The 22,691-nt window shown below is 36.0% G+C and overlaps 1 protein-coding gene and 3 long non-coding RNA genes across 5 annotated transcripts in view; 2 read left to right on the top strand and 2 right to left on the bottom strand.

Moving 5' to 3' along the window:
- Nucleotides 1-3,542: 3,542 nt before the first annotated feature.
- LOC115927407 lies at nucleotides 3,543-7,107 on the bottom strand. The gene is made up of 2 exons (XR_004065616.1): nucleotides 6,505-7,107; nucleotides 3,543-5,586 (listed from the first exon to the last, which is right to left on the bottom strand). It is a non-coding gene; the product is annotated as an uncharacterized LOC115927407 (long non-coding RNA).
- On the top strand, nucleotides 7,105-11,350 carry LOC105443511. 2 transcript variants are annotated; one of them, XR_004065614.1, is made up of 4 exons: nucleotides 7,105-7,250; nucleotides 7,968-8,142; nucleotides 9,320-9,478; nucleotides 9,989-11,350. It is a non-coding gene; the product is annotated as an uncharacterized LOC105443511 (long non-coding RNA). The 2 variants fall into 2 exon arrangements; XR_004065615.1 differs by having other exon boundaries at nucleotides 7,105-7,271.
- Nucleotides 11,351-12,689: 1,339 nt separating this feature from the next.
- Nucleotides 12,690-15,896, bottom strand: LOC115927161. Its single transcript, XR_004065461.1, has 3 exons — nucleotides 15,812-15,896; nucleotides 14,406-14,488; nucleotides 12,690-12,850 (listed from the first exon to the last, which is right to left on the bottom strand). It is a non-coding gene; the product is annotated as an uncharacterized LOC115927161 (long non-coding RNA).
- A 2,187-nt stretch (nucleotides 15,897-18,083) lies between these two features.
- Nucleotides 18,084-22,691, top strand: part of LOC115927694 — a 65,226-nt gene continuing 60,618 nt past the window's right edge. The window contains exons 1-3 of the mRNA XM_030993866.1: nucleotides 18,084-18,143; nucleotides 20,595-21,008; nucleotides 22,323-22,521. Coding sequence (XP_030849726.1) covers nucleotides 18,084-18,143; nucleotides 20,595-21,008; nucleotides 22,323-22,521 — 673 coding nt within the window. The remainder of the gene's footprint in view (nucleotides 18,144-20,594; nucleotides 21,009-22,322; nucleotides 22,522-22,691) is intronic.

Here is a 22,691-nt window from a genome sequence, read left to right as displayed (position 1 = left end):
GATGATGATTGGACAGTGGCCAGACCTCGGGAACTTTGGAAGGACAGTTCTTGAGCAGGTGTGTCTGATGTTTGATGAAACCAGTGACAGGTCGGGGCAGGTCCATGATTTGTGGCTCCCTGAGTAGAATGTGGGGTTGTCCTTGCTGTTATACAGTATCACTAGCTCCTGGGATTCAAGCCATTCAAAAATGAGCTTTCCATTCTTGTTTGTGTTAGGGTATCCCCAGGCAGTGCTGCGACTGTTGAAATCTCCGCAGACAAAGGAGTTCCGGGGCATCTTTGGGAAGAGCATGATTTCAACATCTACCGGTGGTGGCTTGTACAGGTTGCAGAAGTGGGTTCCCATAGCTTCAAAGGTGCTCCACTGTAGAGCTGAGTTCGCAGGAGATCGCCCAGTGGTGGATGCTTTAATGCCTTGTTTGACATAGGATGCAATACCATGCTTCTTGTGTGGTATGAAGCAGATCAGATCAAAACCTTCGATGTGAAGCTGTTCTTCTGTCTCACAGTGTGTTTCTTGGAGACAGATAACATTGACACAATTTTCCTTTGCAATATGGGGAATCAGATCTCGCTTTGAGCGGGTAAGGCCTTCAGCGTTGAGTTGGAGTACACAGGTGGAGGTGTCAGCCATCATCTTGATGGCTTGTCCTGAAAAGGACACGTGCTTCCAGGAACTGCGTAGGGAGCTCTTCTGATGATAGAGGGCTAGAGATGTACTGGCGATAAGATCGCGAGATAGACTTCAAAAGTGTTGCTTTAGTTGACAGATGTCGTTTTAGTTGGCAAGTGTCGTAACAGGGACTCCATATGTGTAGGCAGCAACATGACCCCAAATATTTAGTGGAGCCTAAGCAAAACTTTGTTGGTTTACAAAGAATGTAAACAAAAACATAACCATACTAGAAGTTTATCAAAGTATGCTCAGAAAAAAAAAGAATAAATGTTTACTTTTGGAAGGATTAGGTAATTTGTGACAATGTAGTATATGGATAATTCCATGGAAGTTAATTTGATGTGAATTGTTGTGGAAGTCAAAGTGGTAATCTTCCCATAAATCTGCCCATTTCCAATAACCATATATAGTAACTTCTCTAACTAGAATTGAGAGCAACTTTCTTCAATGCACAATACAGCATATAGGTTAATTCATTCTTTCATTACTGTCAAAACTACATGAGCAAGATTTGCTTATAAATATAACCAATATAAAACAATTCTCAAATGTAACAAGCCTGGATGTTACATAATCATTCCAAAAAAAAAAGACTCAATATACAAAATTAAAGATTCAATATACCTCCCAAGCATATCCGCTATCATATCCAGTCTCTAGGTCTACAATGTCTCCATCGTATGGACCAAACCGGTATCCTTTAGGAATGAACTTGGTAGCAAAGGTCCCCTGACCAGCCCCTGGTATTGATGACTGCTTGACCACTAGACCATCTGGTAGAGTATTCCTTGCTCTGTCTTTAGAGCCTTTAGGAACAAGGTTGTCCTTGATGATGGTAAGGGGGTGATTGGAGCACTCACCTTCAAAGACCTCATGACAATCTTCACAATCTGTAGGGGGAAAATGTTAATAGAAATTGATTAACTATTGAACATCATTGTCAATCGTGTTTGTTTCTTACAACCTGTTGTGTTTTCAAGGCTGCATGGAAGGAATTGTGTTCATTAGATGATTCACCCCTGATTACATATGATATATAAATGTTCATTATGCAGAACGAATTCAGTTTATTTCAAAGCTGATCCAATAAATTAGGTTTAGAGTAGTCTGTTTAATAAAGAAATGCTCTGAGAAATTCATACATTGTACATGGAGCTTCACAATAAGGCCTAACAAAAATATTTCCGACCAACAGACCCACGTTTAGGCACCTACAGGGCAATATAACATCTTTCTTTTTTTTTTAGGCCTAATTAACCTCATGAATTTGAAGAATTCTATGGAGAAAAAAAACGAAAAATATACAAATGACTAACAAAAACAAATGTGAAATAATTTTTTTTTTTAAATAATAAAGCCAAATTCTCTCTTGTGTTCACTTACAGATGTAGTGATCATCATCAGGAACATCATCTTCTTTGTAGGACTTCCGGCTCACTGCTCTCCTCGGGTATCTAGATTGTCTTGGGGATGGTTGGGGTTTCTCCTTTCTCCGGTCTGAAATAAAAAATATGGACAAAATGATTTAATTTATTCCCAGCTTGTTGTTAATTTTAGGTTGATACTTTTTTACCTGCCAGACCTGGTATGAATTTCATGTAAATGTATTTTTACAACGTTTCCCTCAGTTTTATCCAGTTTCCTAAATCTTCAATTTTCATTGCACAGCCATCAAACTGATGGAAATACACGTTTCTGTTTTCAGGACTGACACAGAGAATTATAACAGGACGGGGGAAACAACTAGAGACTACAGTTTTAACCAGTACCTCGAAAATAAGGCAGGGTATATTTGTTTCATATCTTACATCAAAAATTGATGATCAAGCAAAATAAGTCACCTTTATATTTGCTTCTGCCTGTTTAACAAACAATGTTTCAAACATATTTACATTATTTAATGTTACATTCATCTACAACAGCCTGGTCTACCCCAGTCATTTTGACGAGCAGGAAAATATATTTTTTCACTATTTTTCATATATTTTTTCGCTATTTCTTGATTTATTGATGTAGTTTTTGGCTATTTTCTTAAAAAATAGTAAAAAAACTACACTATTTTTTGTATATTTTTTCCATTTTCCCCGACGAGGTGGCTATTTTTTGACTATTTTCATTAAAAAATAGTGAAAAAATAAACTGTTTTTTAGCTATTTCTATTTTTACACTATTTTCCCCAATTGTGTCTCTTTTTTATGCACTATTTTTAAACTATTTTTTCGTCTTTAAAAGTTATTCACTATTTTCCTGCTATTTTTTGCACTTATCATATCATGTAAGCCTATTTTTGTACTATTTTCTTTGTATTTTAAAAGTATTTCACTATTTTCCTGCTATTTTTTGCACTTAACATATTACATGTTAACTTATTTTATACTATTTTGTTCGTCTTTCAAAGTTTGTGCCTATTTTCCTGCTATTTTTTGCACTTGACAACATATGTTTACCTATTTTATACTATTTTTTCGTCTTTAAAAGTTATTCACTATTTTCTTGCTATTTTTTGCACTTAACATGTTCATCTATTTTTTCGTCTTCAAAAGTTAATCACTATTTTCCTGCTATTTTTTGCACTTGACAACATATGTTTACCTATTTTATACTATTTTTTCGTCTTTAAAAGTTATTCACTATTTTCTTGCTATTTTTTGCACTTAACATGTTCATCTATTTTTTCGTCTTCAAAAGTTAATCACTATTTTCCTGCTATTTTTTGCACTTACAGCAGAAAAAATGTTGACCTATTTTATACTATTTTTTGGTCTTCAAAAGTTAATCACTAGTTTCCTGCTATTTTTTGCACTTATTTTGGACTAATCAAATTATGTTTTTTGTTTTTCTGCTTATATTTTTCAACCATTGAGTGTGTTACTCCATTCCAATTATAACTGGCTCCAGTAAGGCTTTCGTTGAGAAATGGGAAAAATAATCAAAAGCAAATTTATTTCTCATATCAAAACAATTTGTAGCTCAGTTGGTTAAGTATCTGGACATGTTTCGCAGGCGGTCGAGAAGAACATTTTTGTTACAAATTTATGTAAGTCAAGGCTCTCGGTTCTTATTTTTTAAAGAACAGGGAGCCGTTTTTTTCCAGGACCAGCAGCCATTCCCAAAATTAATGAAAATACGTATTCTTTTCAATTATTTGTTAACTGTTATCTTTTATTTACTCATTGGTCTATCAGTATACTAAAAAGTAAACACTGCACAGCAGTGGTAGCACAGTACTCTCTGCCAAGGCATTGTTATACATAAAAATGAGCAAGAACTTAGAATAGAGATATAAGAACCTTTAACAAAAATTCCATGGCCACTATAATATAAGCGACTATGAATACGGCACTTTTAGTAAAACTACTTTATAGTCGTTACAGGGTGAGAATCCTGATTTAGCCACAGAGTTGAAAGAATCCTAAACATTGCCCCTACTGCCAGCCCTAGTCATCATTCCATGTGATAATATAAATTTTCAAAATATCAATTAATGTACATTATCATCACCAATTCACAATGTTTACTAAAAATGTGAGTATGTATACAACATTGAATCATTAATGATTATGTGACATCACTAACATGGAAAAAAATATGATAATTACATAACTTTCCTTTCACAAGGCTAAAATGTAATAGAAAACTCTTGTTACATTACTCTCATTTTTGTTTTAAAGTAACATATGCTGGTTGACAACATTTATTTCTCAATTGTGTAAAGACAGAAGGGCAGTCTGCCCAAAAGTGATGGTACGATAGAAGAGGCTGCAGTGTCAACACTCAACAGAATTACAGAAGCAGAACTATTGACAAGCCTTCACTATGCTGCTAGCAATTTGAATTAAAGTTACCTAACAAATTCATAACAGTGACTGTCGAGAGTATGCTTCATGGCAAACGTCCCGCCAGACTGATAAGTTTAATGTGCAACAAATACATCATTTAACCTGACATCCATCCACACGCATACCTCTACAATCTTCAATATATTGATGACACAGGTTTCTTCTCTCTCTTTCTTTACCAATGGAATATTAGGATTATTTGCACCAGTAAACTGATCAGTACAGAGGAGTGTATTGCTCAGGGCAAATTTGGAAATAACAGTATGGTAGTATGCTGTTTTGCAAACACAATGATCGACTTGATCGTTTATACAAAATACCTCATTATAAAATTCTGTAAAACATTTCAAAAAGTAATCAATGTCACCATAATTAATGCTAACATTTTACCTAAAACCAACGGTGCAACTGTTTCTTTTGATACCTGGCCTGTACTTCCGGGAGGTGATTAGTACGCCATTTAATTTCAATCTCAAAACATATATACATGTAACTGTTTTATCTTACGCCATGAATATTTGGCAAATTCACATCTTAATTTGAAAGCTTTAAAGTTAAACTACCAACAACAAAAATAGTAAAATACCATTCCTAATGGAATCATTTATCTGGAAGGATCTATACTCTGATGCATTCCAGAACTATTTTAGTGATACGTTTATCGACTTTGTCAATTGAATTAAATTAACATGCCTCTTTATAGTTTCATTCATCAAACATGATACATGACAACTGTTGATTCATCCTCCTTCTCATCACTATCAACATCCATTGCTCCGATATATGCAGATTGCTGCATAAAACTCCTTGACAGTTTCAAGGTAGGTGCGTGGTCCATGCATAGCAGTAGCTGCATGATTTTTCTCTTCAATGTTGATGGCTACTGCGTGCGAGCAAGAGCTTTTAATTAACATCCGTTTTGTACGCTGCTATGAATGCATCTTGTCTTGGAATCTTCTTAGAGAGAGCATGGAAGATGTCATCAATGCCCCCCCCCCCCCCTCGTCAAGGATTGCTGCCTTACAAAGGCGTTGTGATGGATGACGGCATACAACGGCTGGCCGTTAACCTGAATTTGGATAAAAAGTAAAATTTAAATCAAAATCAGCAAAATACAGCAAAAGCAATATCCTGGTCAGAATGAATTTAATTTTGGATTAAAATCAAAGCTGATTTTGACCAGTGTGTTCCATGTCATGTCGCGTTCTATATGGCGATTGTATAGTTAAAACAAGAGTACACATGCTAGATGTATGCCAATTCAACTATCGTAGCTGTACCTGGACATATGACCAACAAATGAAAGAAGGAATTTTGAAAGTAATTCTTTAAGAAATTCTTTACAGGTTTTTTTAGACAGAGTTATTTATTATTGCTTTTTCATAACTAATCTAGCAAAACATCATGCATTTCAAAACCATGCCAAATTTAAGCTGTAATAGCTAGCTAACAGCTCAGGTGAATGAAAACAAATGCAATATGGCTAGCAGTATTATTTTGAATTATGTCTAGTAAACCAGCAGTAGCACCATCAGCATCACAATGACTGCGCCAAATAGAAATTATATTTTTGACTAGGAGTAGGAAAAATGTCTCAATTTATGCTTTAAAAGGCTGCCGCTGACTATGGTTGATTCTTAGACTAATGAATGATTATATTAGATCATTTCATTGCCCCTAACATATATCTTATCTCTTAGTCTTACGTCTTATTAATTAATAATCAAATCAAGTTTTTTCTTCTTGATCAGTTTGCAAGTTTTTGTAGACTAGGTCTATTGATTCCAAAACAAACCTAATAATTCTTTATAAAGGGCCTTTTTCATCTTGACACGATTCAATGTGTTTTCAATACATAGATTGTACGATTGATGAAACAGAAATGAAATCAGATGAAACAAAAATGAAATCAGAGGAAACAAAATGAAATCGCAATCCTAACATCAAATTACACACATGGGACTGACTTGGGCACAAACGAACTTACCTTCAGTAGTGCACTGTTTCTCCGCTCTTTTGCTTTGGATTTCATCCATTCTTCATTTTTCTGTCTTTTCCTGGAGATATTTGATATATCAGCAATAAGCTCATTAAAGTCTTTCATCCATGATGAAAACGCCAGAAAATGAGGTATTTCGAGACGCGAATAGTACAGACGAATCTAGGTGGATATCGTGCTCGTTGAGCCTATATTTTGGAACCGCATCCGCATCGCTGTAGGCTTCGGCTAGCTATATAGGCGCTCGCTATATATATAGGCTATGCGCGCGCGCAATACAGAGATCGTACGTACGTTGAATTTGAACGCAAAGACGTTTAGATTGAACGTTCTCATCTAAAAAATCTAGAGATTAATCATTTGATTAGTTGCAGTTAAAAAAAAAAATATCGCTCATTGTGTTAAAAAAAATAAAATCGGTATAAAACTTTTAAAATATCGGCATTTTTTCCCGAAAATACAAGAAACAAATACTTATCCGTGGTTGTATGTAAGTGTTGATGAACAACGCATGCGCCGTATTACCATAACATTAACGGTACAGCTAGCGGGAAGTTCAACTAATGAGTTACGAAATCCTCATCAAATCATCCGAAGTCATGTTTTCCCCAAGAGAAGCGATTGATTATATGTGATTAATGCCTTCCAGTACTGCAGTAGATTCTGATGATATTCCCGTGAACCAATCGCGAGCAAGCAAGAAACCAGCCAGATACAGCGATGATAAATTGAAGGTGAGTGCTCTGAGTCAGTGAGTGAGTACCGTAGTGCATGCCGAGTGTATGATTCTGAGACGACCGTTGGTTGGCCGTTACGCAATATAGGCCTACTGACTGAGTATTTTAAATCTAGAATTCTAGAATCTACGCTAAAAGTTGTTAGATGTGAAATCCATGGATACAGGTTCTAAAAATAAACCTAGGGATGATATTTACTTTGAAATTGGGTGAGAAGATATTGCTGCATTTCATTCCGAAAAAACAGGAAGAAGCTGATTTGACAACAGAAATCCCCATTTTTAATTTTAATTTTTAATTTTAGAGTTGATGTTTATCAAATTTATAATTAAAATATGTTTTGTTGATATCATTGATCATCACTCTACGTACGTCATAATCGTATCACTCGGTTACTTATAAAAAAGTGTTAGGGCCTATCATCAGCATGATCAGTATCAACATGATCAATAAATAAAAAATAATCGATCAGTCTGACTTTTTTAATTTTTAGTTGTCTAACTTTTATTTTAGACTTTTTTAATTACAGTTTCAGACCATCTAGTCTAAAGGCCCTACTGTTACTTATTAATAGGCCTATATAGTAGTTCCCGTTCATCTATTTTGTAAAATAATTTTTATCATTTCTAGATAACCCTAGATCTAGAGTCTATTCTAAATCTATTCTAAAAATCTAAGTTAATCTAAGGTCTAATTTTTTGTTTTCTTTTCTAGAATATGCATGCACTCGTCGTGTTTACAGTCACACTGGATAAGTTGAAGAGCTAGTATAGAGGTTGGTTTTGAGCATCAAAATTTGGACGGTGGCCGGAGGATGAGGATCGATGGATGGGAGGCCTACGATGAGGCTAACAAGAAGTGGTAGCTTGGCCTAAGCTTGAAATGACCCGTAAGTTATAGATTTGTATGCCTCCGCCCACCAAAGGTGGGTGCCGGAGGCAATAATGGCCCAAATTCACAAAGGATGTTTAAATTTAACCCATGGTTTAAACCCTCATTTACATAATCCATGGTTTAAAATTATCGGTTATCCTATACTTTAGGGTGTTTTATTATTTTCGGTTCCTAACTTCAGTCAACAGCTCTACATGGCCATGGGGTCGGGCTAACTCGGACCAGGGGACAACTCGGCCCAGGTCCAAAAACGGTCAGTTTTTGCATGTTTAGGTTTAGGGTTAGGTTTAGGGTTAGGGTTAGAGCTAGGGTAAAATTAAAAAAAATGACCGTTTTTGTTAGCCCGACTCCATGTAGAGCTGTTGACTGAAGTTAGGAACCGAAAATAATAAAACACCCTAAAGTATAGGATAACCAAATTATCGCAATTTAAGCGTAGACTTGCGTGCGTCTAATAAATGGACCTCCGACTGTGTCGCGCTTATTTTGGGCTAAATTTAGACAATGTGTCATGTAAATGAAGATGTAAACCATGGGTTAAAATCAAACCTCCTTGTGTCTTTGTGAATTATTCGGGCCATTTTGTTTCGGGTTGCTGCATGCATGTCTGTCCGTCCGTCGTGTTTTCATTGTTGCAATATATTAAGAAGCAATTGACGGATCGAATTCAAACCTGGCTCATGTATGTATTTATATCATGGGAGTGACGATGATCTGATTAGATTTGAGGTTGCAAGGTCAAAGGTCATTGTATACATTAGAATAGAATGGTTCTTGCAATAACTTGGGAACCATTTGACAGATCAATTTAAAACTTGGCTCATGTATGCGTTTGCAAGTGACGATCTAATTAGATTTTGTGTTCAAGAGGTCAAAAGTCACAGAGGTATTTTTTTAAAGTCCTCATTCTTTCATGAAATTTCAATTTCACTTCTCAAATTCAAACTTGACACAAATACTATAATACAAATAATAGGCCTACATGTATGATCAATGATAAGTAAAACATAATTCCAAATGATTTAATTATATTTTTTATATATCATTGATAATGATATGTATGTCATATCAGTTATCACATTCATCTTTAGTATCCCATTCATGCATGCCTGTTTTCCAGGATATATTTTCTAAAATGATTTAAATCATATATATTTTGTTTTCTTTTCTAGAATATGCACTCTTCGTGTTCAGTCACACTGGATAATGTGAAGAGGGTGGTTTTGAGCAGCAAGGTTCGGCAGGTGGCAGGAGGATGAAGATCGATGGATAGGAGGCGTACGATGAGGCTACAAAGAAGTGGTACTCTGTTGCCTTGCTTGAAAGGACCCGTAAGTTGTAGATTTTTTAATGTTGAATAATCGCCTATGTTGAAAATAAAACTCTTCTCCAGACTTAATTGCGACTTTAACTTAGTTTGCATGTCATCTAACAGGCCTTAAATTTCAATATTTTTAGGGCAATTATAAGGCCACTTTTCTGTGGGGCACATTCCTATATTACAGCACAAATAGGAATAATTGGAAAGGGCACAAAAAATCTCCAAGGCCAATGAGAGGGGCATTGAGGCCAATCAAAAGGGCACCCACGGCCATCGCCTTGGTGGCCTTGGATTAATTTAAGCCCTGATCTAAGTCTTTCACATGACTCTGTTACCTGTCAAGAAGCTCTTCTTTTATGACTTTTTTTTATGGGCAGCATCCAGAGAACTACTATCATTCTATTTCTGAGCATCGTGTTGTTTGAGCCAACAGTAACATGTCATGCTGCTCTTGGCAATTCTGATAAGCATCACTAATAATTCTTAATATTTTTGTTCTGTTTATGTTTATATCTTTCAGCAATTCATTGCGAGAAGATCGAAGGGGGCCGGACACAAATCAGCTGAATTTTGGCAGGCTCTGAGAGTAAAGATGGAGGGAATCAAATATAAGGCTAAAAACGTGTTAATCTTCTTCAGAATACACAAAGTAGATTACGACTAAACTTGGCAGGAGTCATCCCTTAAAACTAAGTAAGGGGATCTTAATTTGTTCAAGTGGGGGGGGGGGGGGGGGGGGGGGGGGGTGCACCAGGGGGGCCCAGAAAAACAAAAAAGCCAAATCAACATTGTCTTCTTGAAAAAGCATAATTGTGTGGGAACAGTATCTCAATTTACTGAAAAAAATTACCAAAGTGCCCAGCTTGCATGCTCAGGTAAGCACAAGACTCACAGGTCTCTAGTCTATTACTTTTTTGCTTTTCATCTTTAAGTGTTTGTGTATTGGAGGGGGGGGGGGGGTAAAGTATAGTGTCCATCAATGTTATTTATTGTTTTTGTTTATCAACTGCCAAACAATAGCTGCCTTCTGCATCAGTGTGTTAATAGGTGTACTTTTCATATGTTTAATTATATTCAGGGCAAATATTAACCTTGCCTTTCAGTAGCCATATTACTTGTATAGTGATGCATCGATATATGCACAATATTGGATTTTTGTTGTTGTATGTGCCAAACAGGTTGGCGGAATGTCATGTTTGGTATTTATGATACATTTTTATGTATATTTATTTAATTTAACAGAAACCTATCTATCACATACAGTCAACTCTCAGCTGCCTAAGTCGAATTTGCATAAGATGAATGCAGGCCTAAGTCAAAGGTGTTATGTTAGTCTTTTCTTTTTATTTTCCATTGTTTTGACCTTGCATTAGTCGGATCTGGACACTTTTAACGTAAAAAGAATATTTGTATACCACTGTTTTTAGAATTCTTACCCAAGATTCCAGCATTAGTACTAATTGGTACCAGCGGTGACTGATTTCATAACCCACTGATTGAGCCCATGAAAATTATACAAATTTCATTTATCTATGCGCCCAATACTTTGTGGTCTAATAATTATTTTCCTGGCTGTATTACTGTAACTATTATTTGCCGAAGATAAACCGTTTCTTTTTTTATATGAACTATGTGCTACAATTCCCTTGCCTTCAGTTTATTAGGATGCACATTTTTTTTCTACATTTTCCTTTTTTAATTTTTGTATACCGGTATATATATATTTTTTTAATATATTTTTTATATCGAGGATAAAACAATATCTCGACATCAGCCAAATTTTCAGGCATCTTCTTGTGTAGGGTCCATGCTTTTTCCATGATCAGCTGTACAAATTCATTGATGTATATACCATTAAATTCATGTTCCCAGATCGTACACTTAAATATTTTAATAATTTCTTTCAATTCTTGTTTTTTCTATAAATTCCACTAATCTGAAATGTGTGTGTATTTTCAGCTCTTTTTTAGGGTTGATGTGATTGTGAGAGGGTTATAGGTGATGATATAGAGGGTGTATTGTGATGGTGACTGCAGTGTGCCACAACTGTTACAAGACATTTGAAAAATATGTACGTATTTTGTTTATTTCTATTTTAAGCGGATCCCATAACATCTAAGCTGGATATATTTTTAAGATATTTTTTTTCTATTTCCCATATATTTTCTTCCTATTTTCTTGCTAATTTTGGGGGTAACAAAATAGTGAGAAAATATATTTTTCATATATTTTTATACAGGTTTAGACTTTTATTTCGTATATTTTCTGTATATTTTACTATTTCTTCGCTATTTTTGAAGCGTTCCAAAACATATAGGCTAAAAATATATTTTTTTGCTATTTTTTTCCCTATTTTTAATCTATTTCTGTACTATTTTCCATCTATTTTTTTAGAGAGAAGAAATAGTGAGAAAATATATTTTTCATATATTTTTTCTACAGTTTTGACAAATTTATTTCATATATTTTCTGTATATTTTTCTATTTTTACGCTATTTTTAAAGCGTTCCAAAACTGTGGCCTAAAAATATATTTTTTTGCTATTTTTTCTTCTATTTTTAATCTATTTCTGGACTATTTTCCATCTATTTTGGGGGAGAAGAAATAGTGAGAAAATATATTTTCTTGGTCTATTTTTCATATATTTTTTATATAGTTTTAGACTATTTTATTTCGACTGGGGTATTATTGTTCTAACTATTGTTTGAATTATTAGACTGAAGGTTCCGTAGAGTATACACCAGCTTGCTTACATTATATTTCATCACCTGATGAAGTGTTACAGTGGCGCACAAAACGTCGTGATCTTATAGATCCCTTGTTGACCATACATTGCGAGACAAACAAATATCAGTAGCGATATTATTTTCAAAACCTTAAAATAGTTGAAATATTCTGGTCACATGAAGAGCTCTTGGCCAATCAAAAACCAATACATTTGTTATGTACGATATGATAATAAATATTATGTACTAAATCACCCTATCTAGCTTTCATTCAAATGGAAAAGAAAAATAAATATAATGCACAAGGAAACGAAAATAAAATTTGGAAGAAGTAGTTAATATTTTCTTACCAGACAGAGACTTTGCCTTTCCACCAACTTTCATACAGAATGATCGGGATTGCTTGGGAGTCTGGTCGCCTCCGTAGCTACTCCTGTCAATGTTTGCTCAGTCTTCTGGTCACCCGACTGAGTAATGGGATCACATGACTGAGTCCCCTGATCACCTGATGAAGCTGTTGGATTGGTTTGTGGTTGAGTGGGTTCGTCATAGTCCTTCCATTCAAGGAGATCAATGATTCGCTCGCCCCCTATATGATGAGCATCATTGAGTGGATTGCCGTCATCATCATACACAGTCCCTGATGTTACAGTGTGCTAAATGAAAAGAAACAGAATATGAATGTGTTGATGTACTCCTCTGGCTTTTTTTCAAGGGGGGGGGGGGGGGGGGGGGGGGGGTTTAAAATCGGGTCCAAAATTTCGCAACGACTCAGGAAAATGGCCAAAAAGTCGCTCAGTGGGGGGGGGGGGGGGGGGGGGGGGGGGGGGGTGGCGAACACTTTTTTTTTTTTTTTTAGGGAGTCCAAAAAAAAAATCGCAACGACTCAGCAGCCGGAAAGTCGCTCAGTGGGGGGGGGGGGGGGGGGTTTAGAGGACACTTTTTTTTTTTTTGGTCTCGAAATTTAAAAATTTGACATTTTACTTCGCTGGGGGGGGGGGGGGGGGGGTAAGGTCACCTTTCTTAGGTCAGCCATGGGGATCATTTTTTTTTTTTTTTTTTTATAATTAAAAAAAAAACAAACAAACAAAACCAAAGGGGGGGGGGGGGTTTAGATTTTTTTTTAGGGGGTTTACACACAATCAAATACCAAAGGGGGGGGGGGTTTTAGATTTTTTTTAGGGGGGTTTACACACATTCAAATACCAAAGGGGGGGGGGTTTAACCCCCCAAAACACCCCCCCCCCCCCACCCCCCCCCCCCCCCCTGCGTACGCGCCGCCTCTGGCAGTCACGCTTATCATCTCTCTTTCCTCTTCCTTAATCTCTTTATTTCCTATTTCCTATTATTTTTAATTTCCTACAATGTAATTTTTCAACTAAGTAATACAATGATATGGTCTTCTTCTTCCATGAGGCAGTATAAAACGTCAGGGGGAAAAGTATTGGGATTTTTTCTTTTTTTCTTTTACTATTTTCGTATGGTACACATCTTTGTATTCTATGACAGAACTCTTTAAGGTACTATGTCCCTTTTGCAGCCACCTCAAATTCTGTAGAACTTTGCAGGAATTATGAATATGTCATGAATGTCCTATCTGTGAAATTTAAACGTTAGCAGTGTCCTCATTATTCAAATTATGCATGGAAACCCGTTTTACTTGCTAGACTTCACTGTCAGACACTATTGAGTGACTAACTGGCTCTTTCTTCTTTGGTAATAACATAAATGAAAAGGGTTGTAAAGGGTACATGAGCATTTGTCTACATCAATAAACCCACTTCTTGTGATGGCCAAGATTAAACTGATTGAATCTTTGCGCAGCATAAAACGTATGACCATTTGGTACAATTGTCTGAAAATCAAGACTATTACTTTTGGGCTCTATAGCCCTAAAGTCGATTGACAACTAATAGTCGTTATTTCCCACTTGAAGACATTTTCAAGTCCCACCTTTTTTAGGGAAGTTCTAAATTAGTATTATCTTTCAAATGCAGTTGGAATTTAACTTTTTCATTTTTTGGCCTGCAAATGGGACATAGTACCTTTAAATGAGGAATATCATGATTACATAAAATCAAAATGGTGACTTTAAAATGGTGACTTTGAAATGGTGACTTTAACATCTGCGCAGTGATGGGCGGGAATAAACATCTGATTGATTAGATAATATTTACATGTACAAGAACTTACATGTATGCATATACTTACTGGTTTAGGTTCAGGCTGTTTCTTTGTGAAAACTGGTTTGTTTGATTTGAATACAGGGGCCTTGAAAGGTGCGCTAAAAGATCCTGTTTGAATAGTAAAGATATAGTAATTTGGGGAAAGTGGAGAGAAAAAAAAATGCAGATTTTTTTTTATCAGTAATTACACATCTTTAGTAGGTCTATAGCAAATCACAAAACACCTTTCAAAAGGTTAGAACTATCCCACGTTGGTGTTTAAAGGATAATAAAATGCTATCAAAATATTCTATTTGAGCAGTAAAGATAGACTAAATACAGAAAGTACACAAAATAAAAGGAAAGATCACTGTTTCATTACTAGTTACATATCTTCATTAGATGTAGCTAAGTAAAATACACATAAGAAAGGTAACACTTTTTGGATTATAAAGTATATTAAGCGTACCTGTTTCAATATACATTGTACAGTATGTAGCAGAAAAAAACAACTAATTAAATCAATAGTAAGAAGAAAAAAAATTGTGTCATCAATAGACTTAAATTATATATCTTCATTAGATTAGCACTGTAAACAAAAACATTTTTTTAAAAGGCTAAAGCTATCAAAAAAGTTTTAAATGACATAAAAATATCTCATTTGATGTGTAAAGAACTAAGATAATATCAATATAATATAAAGTGAAGAAAATATACTATGCTTTATCAATGCATATTATACCTTCAGAACTTAGACAGCACAAACATCAAAAACATCTTTCAATACAATTTTATTTTAATGGCAAAGATGCATAAATTCAGGTAAACTGATAAAACAGAATATTTCATGTTCATACCTTCAGGAGAAAGCACAATATCACAACATTTAACTACATGTACATACAAGTTAAAATCTATTTCAATTTTTGGCAAAGTAGAGATGAAAGTCTTGTCTTCACTACCAATTCATCTCCATTTAAAACCTCAGTATTCAAACCTTTTTTTTTTGGGGGGGTGGGGGATTAATGACTGTTAAAGTAATAAATGCAGGTTGTGAAAAGATCCTGTTTGGAGAGTGGAGATCAAATATTTCTTTGAGCTGTTGCATTAGTAGTTCAACATCATCAGTAGATAACATGAGCCAGTAAACAGTCCGAGACTGATCTTCTGGCCCTAACATTCTGCTTCATTTCAAGCAAGAACATGTAAATGATTTAATCAGTGTAAAGTGAGTAATAGATAAATTAATGTTGAATTATCAGGATTAAGGCAATAATCCGTTCAAATATTTGTTCATCAAAAGGTACCTGTTTGAATTTTTCTTGGCCTTTTAGGGCTTACACTTCCTAATCTTTAGTATTACTCCTCTACAATCTTAAGAAATTCAGTTTGCAATTTAACAATGTGCAGAGTTTGTTTGAGAATAATTCAGACAGATAAATCGGTACAAACCTCTTGACCTTTTCTTGGCCCTCTTTGGCTTCCACTCCTCATCCTCACTATCACTCTCCTCTACAAGCTGTTTCTTTCTTCCACGATGAGGTCGCATGAAATCTGGGGGATAACCTTTAGTCCTGTGTACACAATGAAAATCAAATAAAATGACACCACTGTTAATATGCAAATTATATAATCAAACTTTTCTCTCCTATTATTAGGGGTAGGGGGTATTGGAGGGGGAAATCAATGTCAGTTATTAAATGCAGCATTTAGACTTTCTTTACGTTCTTTGCACAAACTGTACATTATATTTTTGAATTGCACGTTGAGTTCAAGAGACAATTCATGTTTTGCTTTTTCTTTCTTGATATGAAACCTGTTTTACGAAAAGACTCCTTTATTTAACTTGCCATTCATGAATCCATGTAAAATTTTCAGAAGAAAATAACAAATTTTCTTTTGCCATTAAACATCATATCCACCGTATCCTATGCATACAAAAATATAACCAAATATTAAAACAAAATGTTTAAACAAGTCTTTCTTAGACTTGTTACAGTTGAACATGTACAAACAAAGGTAGACATCCCTACATCATACATCATAAGACTAGAGTTGTTTATTTAAGTAAGATTTGAAGGTAACATAATTAATGTTACTCACCAACTTCAATCATCATCTCATAATTTTCTTTGATGTTCTTGAGACGAAGTTTCTCATAGTCACTGATCTCTGCCCATTCCTTGGCTGTGAAGTAAGCCTGGACGGCTGAATAATATCATCAGTTGCTGGTAACGGCATGATGGCAAATACTGAAATAGGGCGTTACCTGAGGGAAAGAAAGGAAAATGCCAGTTAGAATATATTACATGTAGATCTATTTTAATATTTTTACATTTTTAATATTTTTCCTTTTTTAATATTTTTCCTTTTTTAATATTTACCTTTTTAATATTTTTCCTTTTCTAACATTTTGGCCCCCCTCTTTTAAATTTATCTTTTAGGTCTAGTTTATTTTTTTTTGGGCCCCCCCCCTCCCCTCTCTCTTTAAATTTATCTTTAAGTTCTAGACATATTTTTCCTTTTTTTCCTTTTTTTTTCTCCTCTAGAATTTCTAATTTTTAATAAACAAATAAGTCCTTTCAACCCCCTTTTAACTCACTTTTATATCCTTTTATTGCTGTCTGTCATGAAAATGTTGGCTGAAGACTGAAGTTAGAAGTCTAAGATGATTGTAATCGATAAGAAAATTAGAGGTCTAAAACTACAAGACGGGTAAGTTGCGGGGGCCTATAAACTATTTCATGATATTGCCTATTAATCACCTTCAGAATCACGAGCAGTAGATCTAGAGCTAGATCTATTGGTTTGAATCTCATTTTTGCAATAAAAACACTGAATAGGTCTAGGCCCTAGATGTCTAGGGATGTGTTCAATCTCTATGGGAAGGATTTAGCACACAAAACTGAGTTCGTGATCAGCCACCCTAACCTTAGACGAAAGCTTCAGTCTCTATAATCGTCGGTTGTTCCACTGAGACTACGTCTGGCTCCACTAGACCTCCGGTTATAGATGGTATAGGCGATCGTTCAGTCTTTATATAACCGGAGGTCTAGTGGAGCCAGACGTAGACTCTACTCTAGTCTCAGTAGAACAACTGACGATTATAGAGACTGAAGCTTTCGGTCTACCCTAACCTTAGTTCACGCACGGGGGTTCACACTCATACTCATAGCTGATTTATTAAAAAATTTGATCCATCAAGGCATCAAAAATAAGGTCATTTCATAATTTGCGAGGCAATAAGCCAATATAGATCTAGACTAGTCTAGGTCTAGGCCTAGATCCTAGGCTAGAGTTAGACCGAAAGCTTCAGTCTCTATACCGTCGGTTGTTCCACTGAGACTACGTCTGGCTCCACTTACCTCGGTTATAGAGACTGAACGATCGCCTATGCCAGCCTATGTTGAAGATACAGTCTACGGGACGATACTGCCCTGACGCTAAGTTAAATCCTTTTTTGGTATTATCGCATGCACTTACATATACGATTGCCATTTATAATGAAACCACACATGATAAACATTAAGAAAATATGTACCTTGGACCTCTGCATATGAAATCTTCTTCAAAAAAGTGTTATTATCTCTTCCACTTGACTGTCTTCAGACGTCAGCCATCTTGAATCAAAGTAATGAATATTCATGACAAAGTTTTTTAGTCTCCACCCCATTGACCTCATTCATAGACGTGCGCGTACGTGCACGTACATCTCGCATTGGAAATGCATGGTGGATACTGGGTGTGTACCGTATGGGGCGCCAAGTGTTACCCTAGTTTTTCGGTATAAAATCACCTCATTTTGTTACAAAATTTGTACCGAGTTAATTTTGCTACAAAATGATTGTACCGAATTCATTTTGTTACAAAAGTTTTTAACAAAATAAAATGTTGTTACAAAATAAGTTTTTTTTGTCATTTTGTAATAAAAAATTGGGTACAAATCATTTTGTAACAAAATTAATTCGGTACAAATTTTGTAACAAAATGAGGTGATTTTATACCGAAAAACTAGGGTAACACTTGGCGCCCCACAGTACCGTGTGGTAACGGGTGCAGGTGGTGGTCAAATCAGGGAGATGAGAGTTTAAACTCTCTGGTCGACCTTTTCCTAATTAAGCGAACGTTAAGTACACAACCGTTAGGGTTTAAATTCAACAATCATGGCTGATCATTGGTGTTGTAATTGTGGTTGTGATTTGGTTTATGATTCAGAGAGACGTACTTTAAATGCTAAAATCAAAAATAAGAAATTTTCATCAGCAGATGCCCTTAAATCACTAGGAATAGAAATGACCCCTGTAAAGAAAAAGTAAATCTAATATGTCCCACGTGCTCCAACTTGATCGGCAAACTATCCGAGTCCGATGCAAATTTAAAGGAATAAAAAAAAACCTCAAAAAGATCACCAAAACACACACGTACGTGGATTGAAAATTAAAAGAGAAGAACGTTCACCACACTCGGCCTCTAAAATGAAAAGGAGAAAAACCAGCAACACGCCTGTCAAAGAGGAGACAATACACAAGACGGCCAAACACAGACTGGAACTTGTCACTCGGGACAGTCGAGGAAACGGGTAAGTTTGTACTTTACAGGGGCGGCGATCCCGGGGAGACGGGGGGGGGGGTAACACGTCTCCCCCCTCAATTTTTTATGGAAAATTTGAAAAAGTGCAAAAAAAAAATGTATAGCAAATACTGACTGAAGACTGCAACAATTTTTAGGCTCTGGAGGGCTACGCTCCCTCGCATAATATCCTTCAAAATGTACAAGAAGATATTGTAGAAAAGTGAAGGTGAACAAAATATATTGCTTGTTTTTATCACAATAGTTTTTTTTAATACAACAAAACTTCAAAAACTGTGAGGGGTAGTCACTTCCGTCACCTTCATCCCTATCGTTCACTGTGCTCCCTCGCGCTGGGTACTGATGCGGGACTTGGGGCAGTTACCCCCACACCCCCCCCCCAATAAAATGTAAGAATGGGTGGTGATGCGGATTTTTTTTCTGGCCCCCCCCCTAGACGTGGTTGGTCATTACGCCAATGCTCCCTCGTCCCTCGCATTTCGCCCCCCCCCCCCCCGTCATGAAAAGAAATCGCCGCCCATGGTATTCTCTATGTTTGTTTGTTTGTTGTTTGTTTATTTTTTTTTCACATTTAACTGACATGCTGGGGAAAATACATACATTCCTAGTTGTTCATTTCACAATCGATGGTATCGGCTTGATAAAGACATTCTCATAACCTAGGCGTGCGTACCTATCTTTTAGAATAAATCAAATCACCTCCTTTGTGGCGCGGTTGATTAGAAGTTGGACTGCGAACCACGAGAGTTTCAATTTCTACAGATTTCAGATATAGAATTTTACGAAGGAAGGACCGAGGCCCGAGATCTGGAAATTGTCTGACAAGGCCCCCCCCCCCCCCCCGTAAAAAAAATAAAATAAAAAAGAAGGGGAGAGAGCATCAGCATTTGGGGTGTTTATATAATTTTTTGCTGATAGGAAAAAATATTTACACTTTTATTTCTGAGGAGTCCGCAGAAATAAAAGTGTAGTACCTTTGGTGAAGAAAGGAAGAAAAAAAAACTACATGGACCTATAAGGCCGACGAAATTTGTATAAAAAGGTTTAAAACAAGATTTTGTTTATTTATTAAACATCTTAAACACTGGTCAGGTGGCAGGGGCGGCACTACAAAGGGGCAGGGGCGACCGCCTCCTTTGTGATTCTTTAAGTGATTAAAAAAAAAGAGGAGACCAAAAGTGGAGAAAGAAAAAAGAAAAGTATAGGGAAAAGAAGGCTGGGTCATGTAACCATTTTTGTCTTCTTCATTTACAATACAAATAAACTAACATATGGGTCATCTTGCCCCTCTATCAAAATGTCCTGGCACCGCCCTGCAAAGTATGCCCTGTACGCCCCTAACATATTTGTTGTAAATCATACCCATACCCCCACCACAGCCACACACAGACACACACCAACAAATGAAGTCTGTTTCCTGTTTACCTACAGTATACCTTTGAAGTTTGCAATTAATATGATTTAGGTAGGCCCTACACTCCTTTGTGTGCGTGTGTGTTTGTGGGAGGGGGCGGCAATTATATGATATTCCTTTTACATTTGCAATTAAAATCGATAATGAAAAGTTTCAACTTATGTAATTATATGTAAAACAATATCTGCAAAAACAATAATATTGTGCAACTTTTTATCATTATCCTTGCAGAAAAATTCCTTCCTTTCCCAGGCTGCAGGGCATCTCGAAGGTGGGCGTTATAAGAGGTCGCTGGAGAGCATGAAATCATCCAAGACTTACAACGACTTTATCATTGGATCAGTATGCAAGCAAATTCAAAAAGAGATGAAATCAAGTGGTCCCATATTCAACATTGATTCCCGCAATAAGACTAAGTCATTTGAAAGTTATTCCTGGAAAACCGCAAACAAAAGTTTAAAGAATAAATGTCCAACCCTCATGACCATTCTGGGAAGCACGGTGGAAAGAAAACTCAGCAAGAAGGATGATGTTCGGCTCACAATGATAGCAGCTCAATTGTTCTTCGTAAGATGTCCAGCAAAACACAAAGTCCTCCAAGAATTGATTGGACTCCTCCTGTGGTTTGCCGGCACCAACAGAAAGGTTACTGAAATTTTTCTTTTTCAAAAAAAAAAAAAATAAAAAATCATCCAATATTTATCTGATTATCCAGTCAAATTATATATCTAAAACTGAAAAAATTGCATGGCTCGAATACCAGGTTAAAATTTATTTGAAATCAAATAAGATCGTAGTATTTTGATTACTTCCCCCCCCCCCTCCAAAAAATAATAATGATGATAGATAAATGAATAAAAATGAAGGTAAAAAAAATATCACCAAATGCATTATTGTTCCGTCCATAAAAGGTATGAAGTTGGCATGACCAACAATAAGAATAATTATTCTTATTGTTATGTCCAATGCATGAAGTGGAAGCCATCTTTTTTGCTTGTCGAGAGCCACTGAACGTATTAAAATGGAAGGTATGCCCCCTGAACGGCGGGAGGGTGGAGCCCAAGAGCTTTTATGCATTTATAAATTAGAGGTTAACAAAATGCCACCGACGGGAATTTATAAGGGAGTTGCTAAAGTTTGTTTTGTTTGTTTTTTTTTGTTTATTTTCTTCTGCATTCGTAATAAGTACACAACTTGCAAAGTATACGTACTTTTCGAGAATGAATAATAGTTTAACAAATATATATAATAATTATTTTTGTAGACAAATCCAAAAGAGTAAAAAAAAAATTATATCAATTAATTATATTCCATCAAACATAGTGTATCTGCGGAAGAAGGACTGTCATTATAAGCAATTGGCTTGAAAACTCGTGAAACTCATAAAATATATAGACTAATGTGTTTATTGTGCAGAATAAAATAATAATAACAGTGAACATTTATAATGCGCCATGTCTGTCAAAAATGACACTCCTGAAAAAAAAAACGAAAACAAAAAGTTGTATGAGTGTGTGTGTCTGTAATTGGGTTTTTACAGACGTGTATCAATCAGATATTATTATCAGATATGATTATTTATGTCTGGCGACCGACCTTTAACGTCACCATCCGAAAGACGTGACTCGGAGCTCGAACCTCGGACCTCTGAATCAGTTTCTTACTTCCACATGTAGCTGGATTACAGGCGCACGCCATAACGCCCGGTTTGAATTTTTCTAAATTCTTTTTAAATCGTTCCGTGATTTATGCAAGGGGTGTGAGAATGGCTGCTGAAGGGAAATGGGCTTGAGAAACCTTTATTCTGCTAGTTATATGAAATGAGCATGAATTGTCACATATCTATATTACCAAAACAGTTAAGTGGTAGCGGCCGCCCGCGCACCCTTCCGCAGCCCCTCCTTGTCAGTTGCAATAAAATACATGTATTTCTATACCGTCTACGCCATTTTTTCACAGACGTTCCAGAGGCTCAACAGGCTTGGGATTTCTTCCGGTATCAAGGCTACCACAAAAACTATAGATGCGTTGAGATCTGAATTCGATGTCACAATTCACCAACAGCGACAGCGAATCACAGAGCTACAGTCAACAAGCCGAAAAGCAAAGAGGGAACTTTTCAGTGATGAGTGGGAGGATTTGACTGAATGGGTGAAAGGTAGGAAAAACAATTCTGAAATTGAAACAATCAATCAAAATTCATCCTATCTATTAGTTATTATAAGAGTTTGCACTGCTCTATTTGGAGTGGCACAGATATAGACTCCATGCAGCCTAGGGGCATTGGCTTTAATACTTGGAATCTAATCCGCATTTACAAGTTCCCTG

This window comes from Strongylocentrotus purpuratus, unplaced genomic scaffold (assembly GCF_000002235.5).
Source record: "Strongylocentrotus purpuratus isolate Spur 01 unplaced genomic scaffold, Spur_5.0 spur5_scaffold_20, whole genome shotgun sequence".
Classification (NCBI taxonomy): Eukaryota; Metazoa; Echinodermata; class Echinoidea; order Camarodonta; family Strongylocentrotidae; genus Strongylocentrotus; species Strongylocentrotus purpuratus.
Note: the sequence above shows the minus strand (reverse complement) of the source record. Positions and strands in the feature narration are given on the sequence as shown.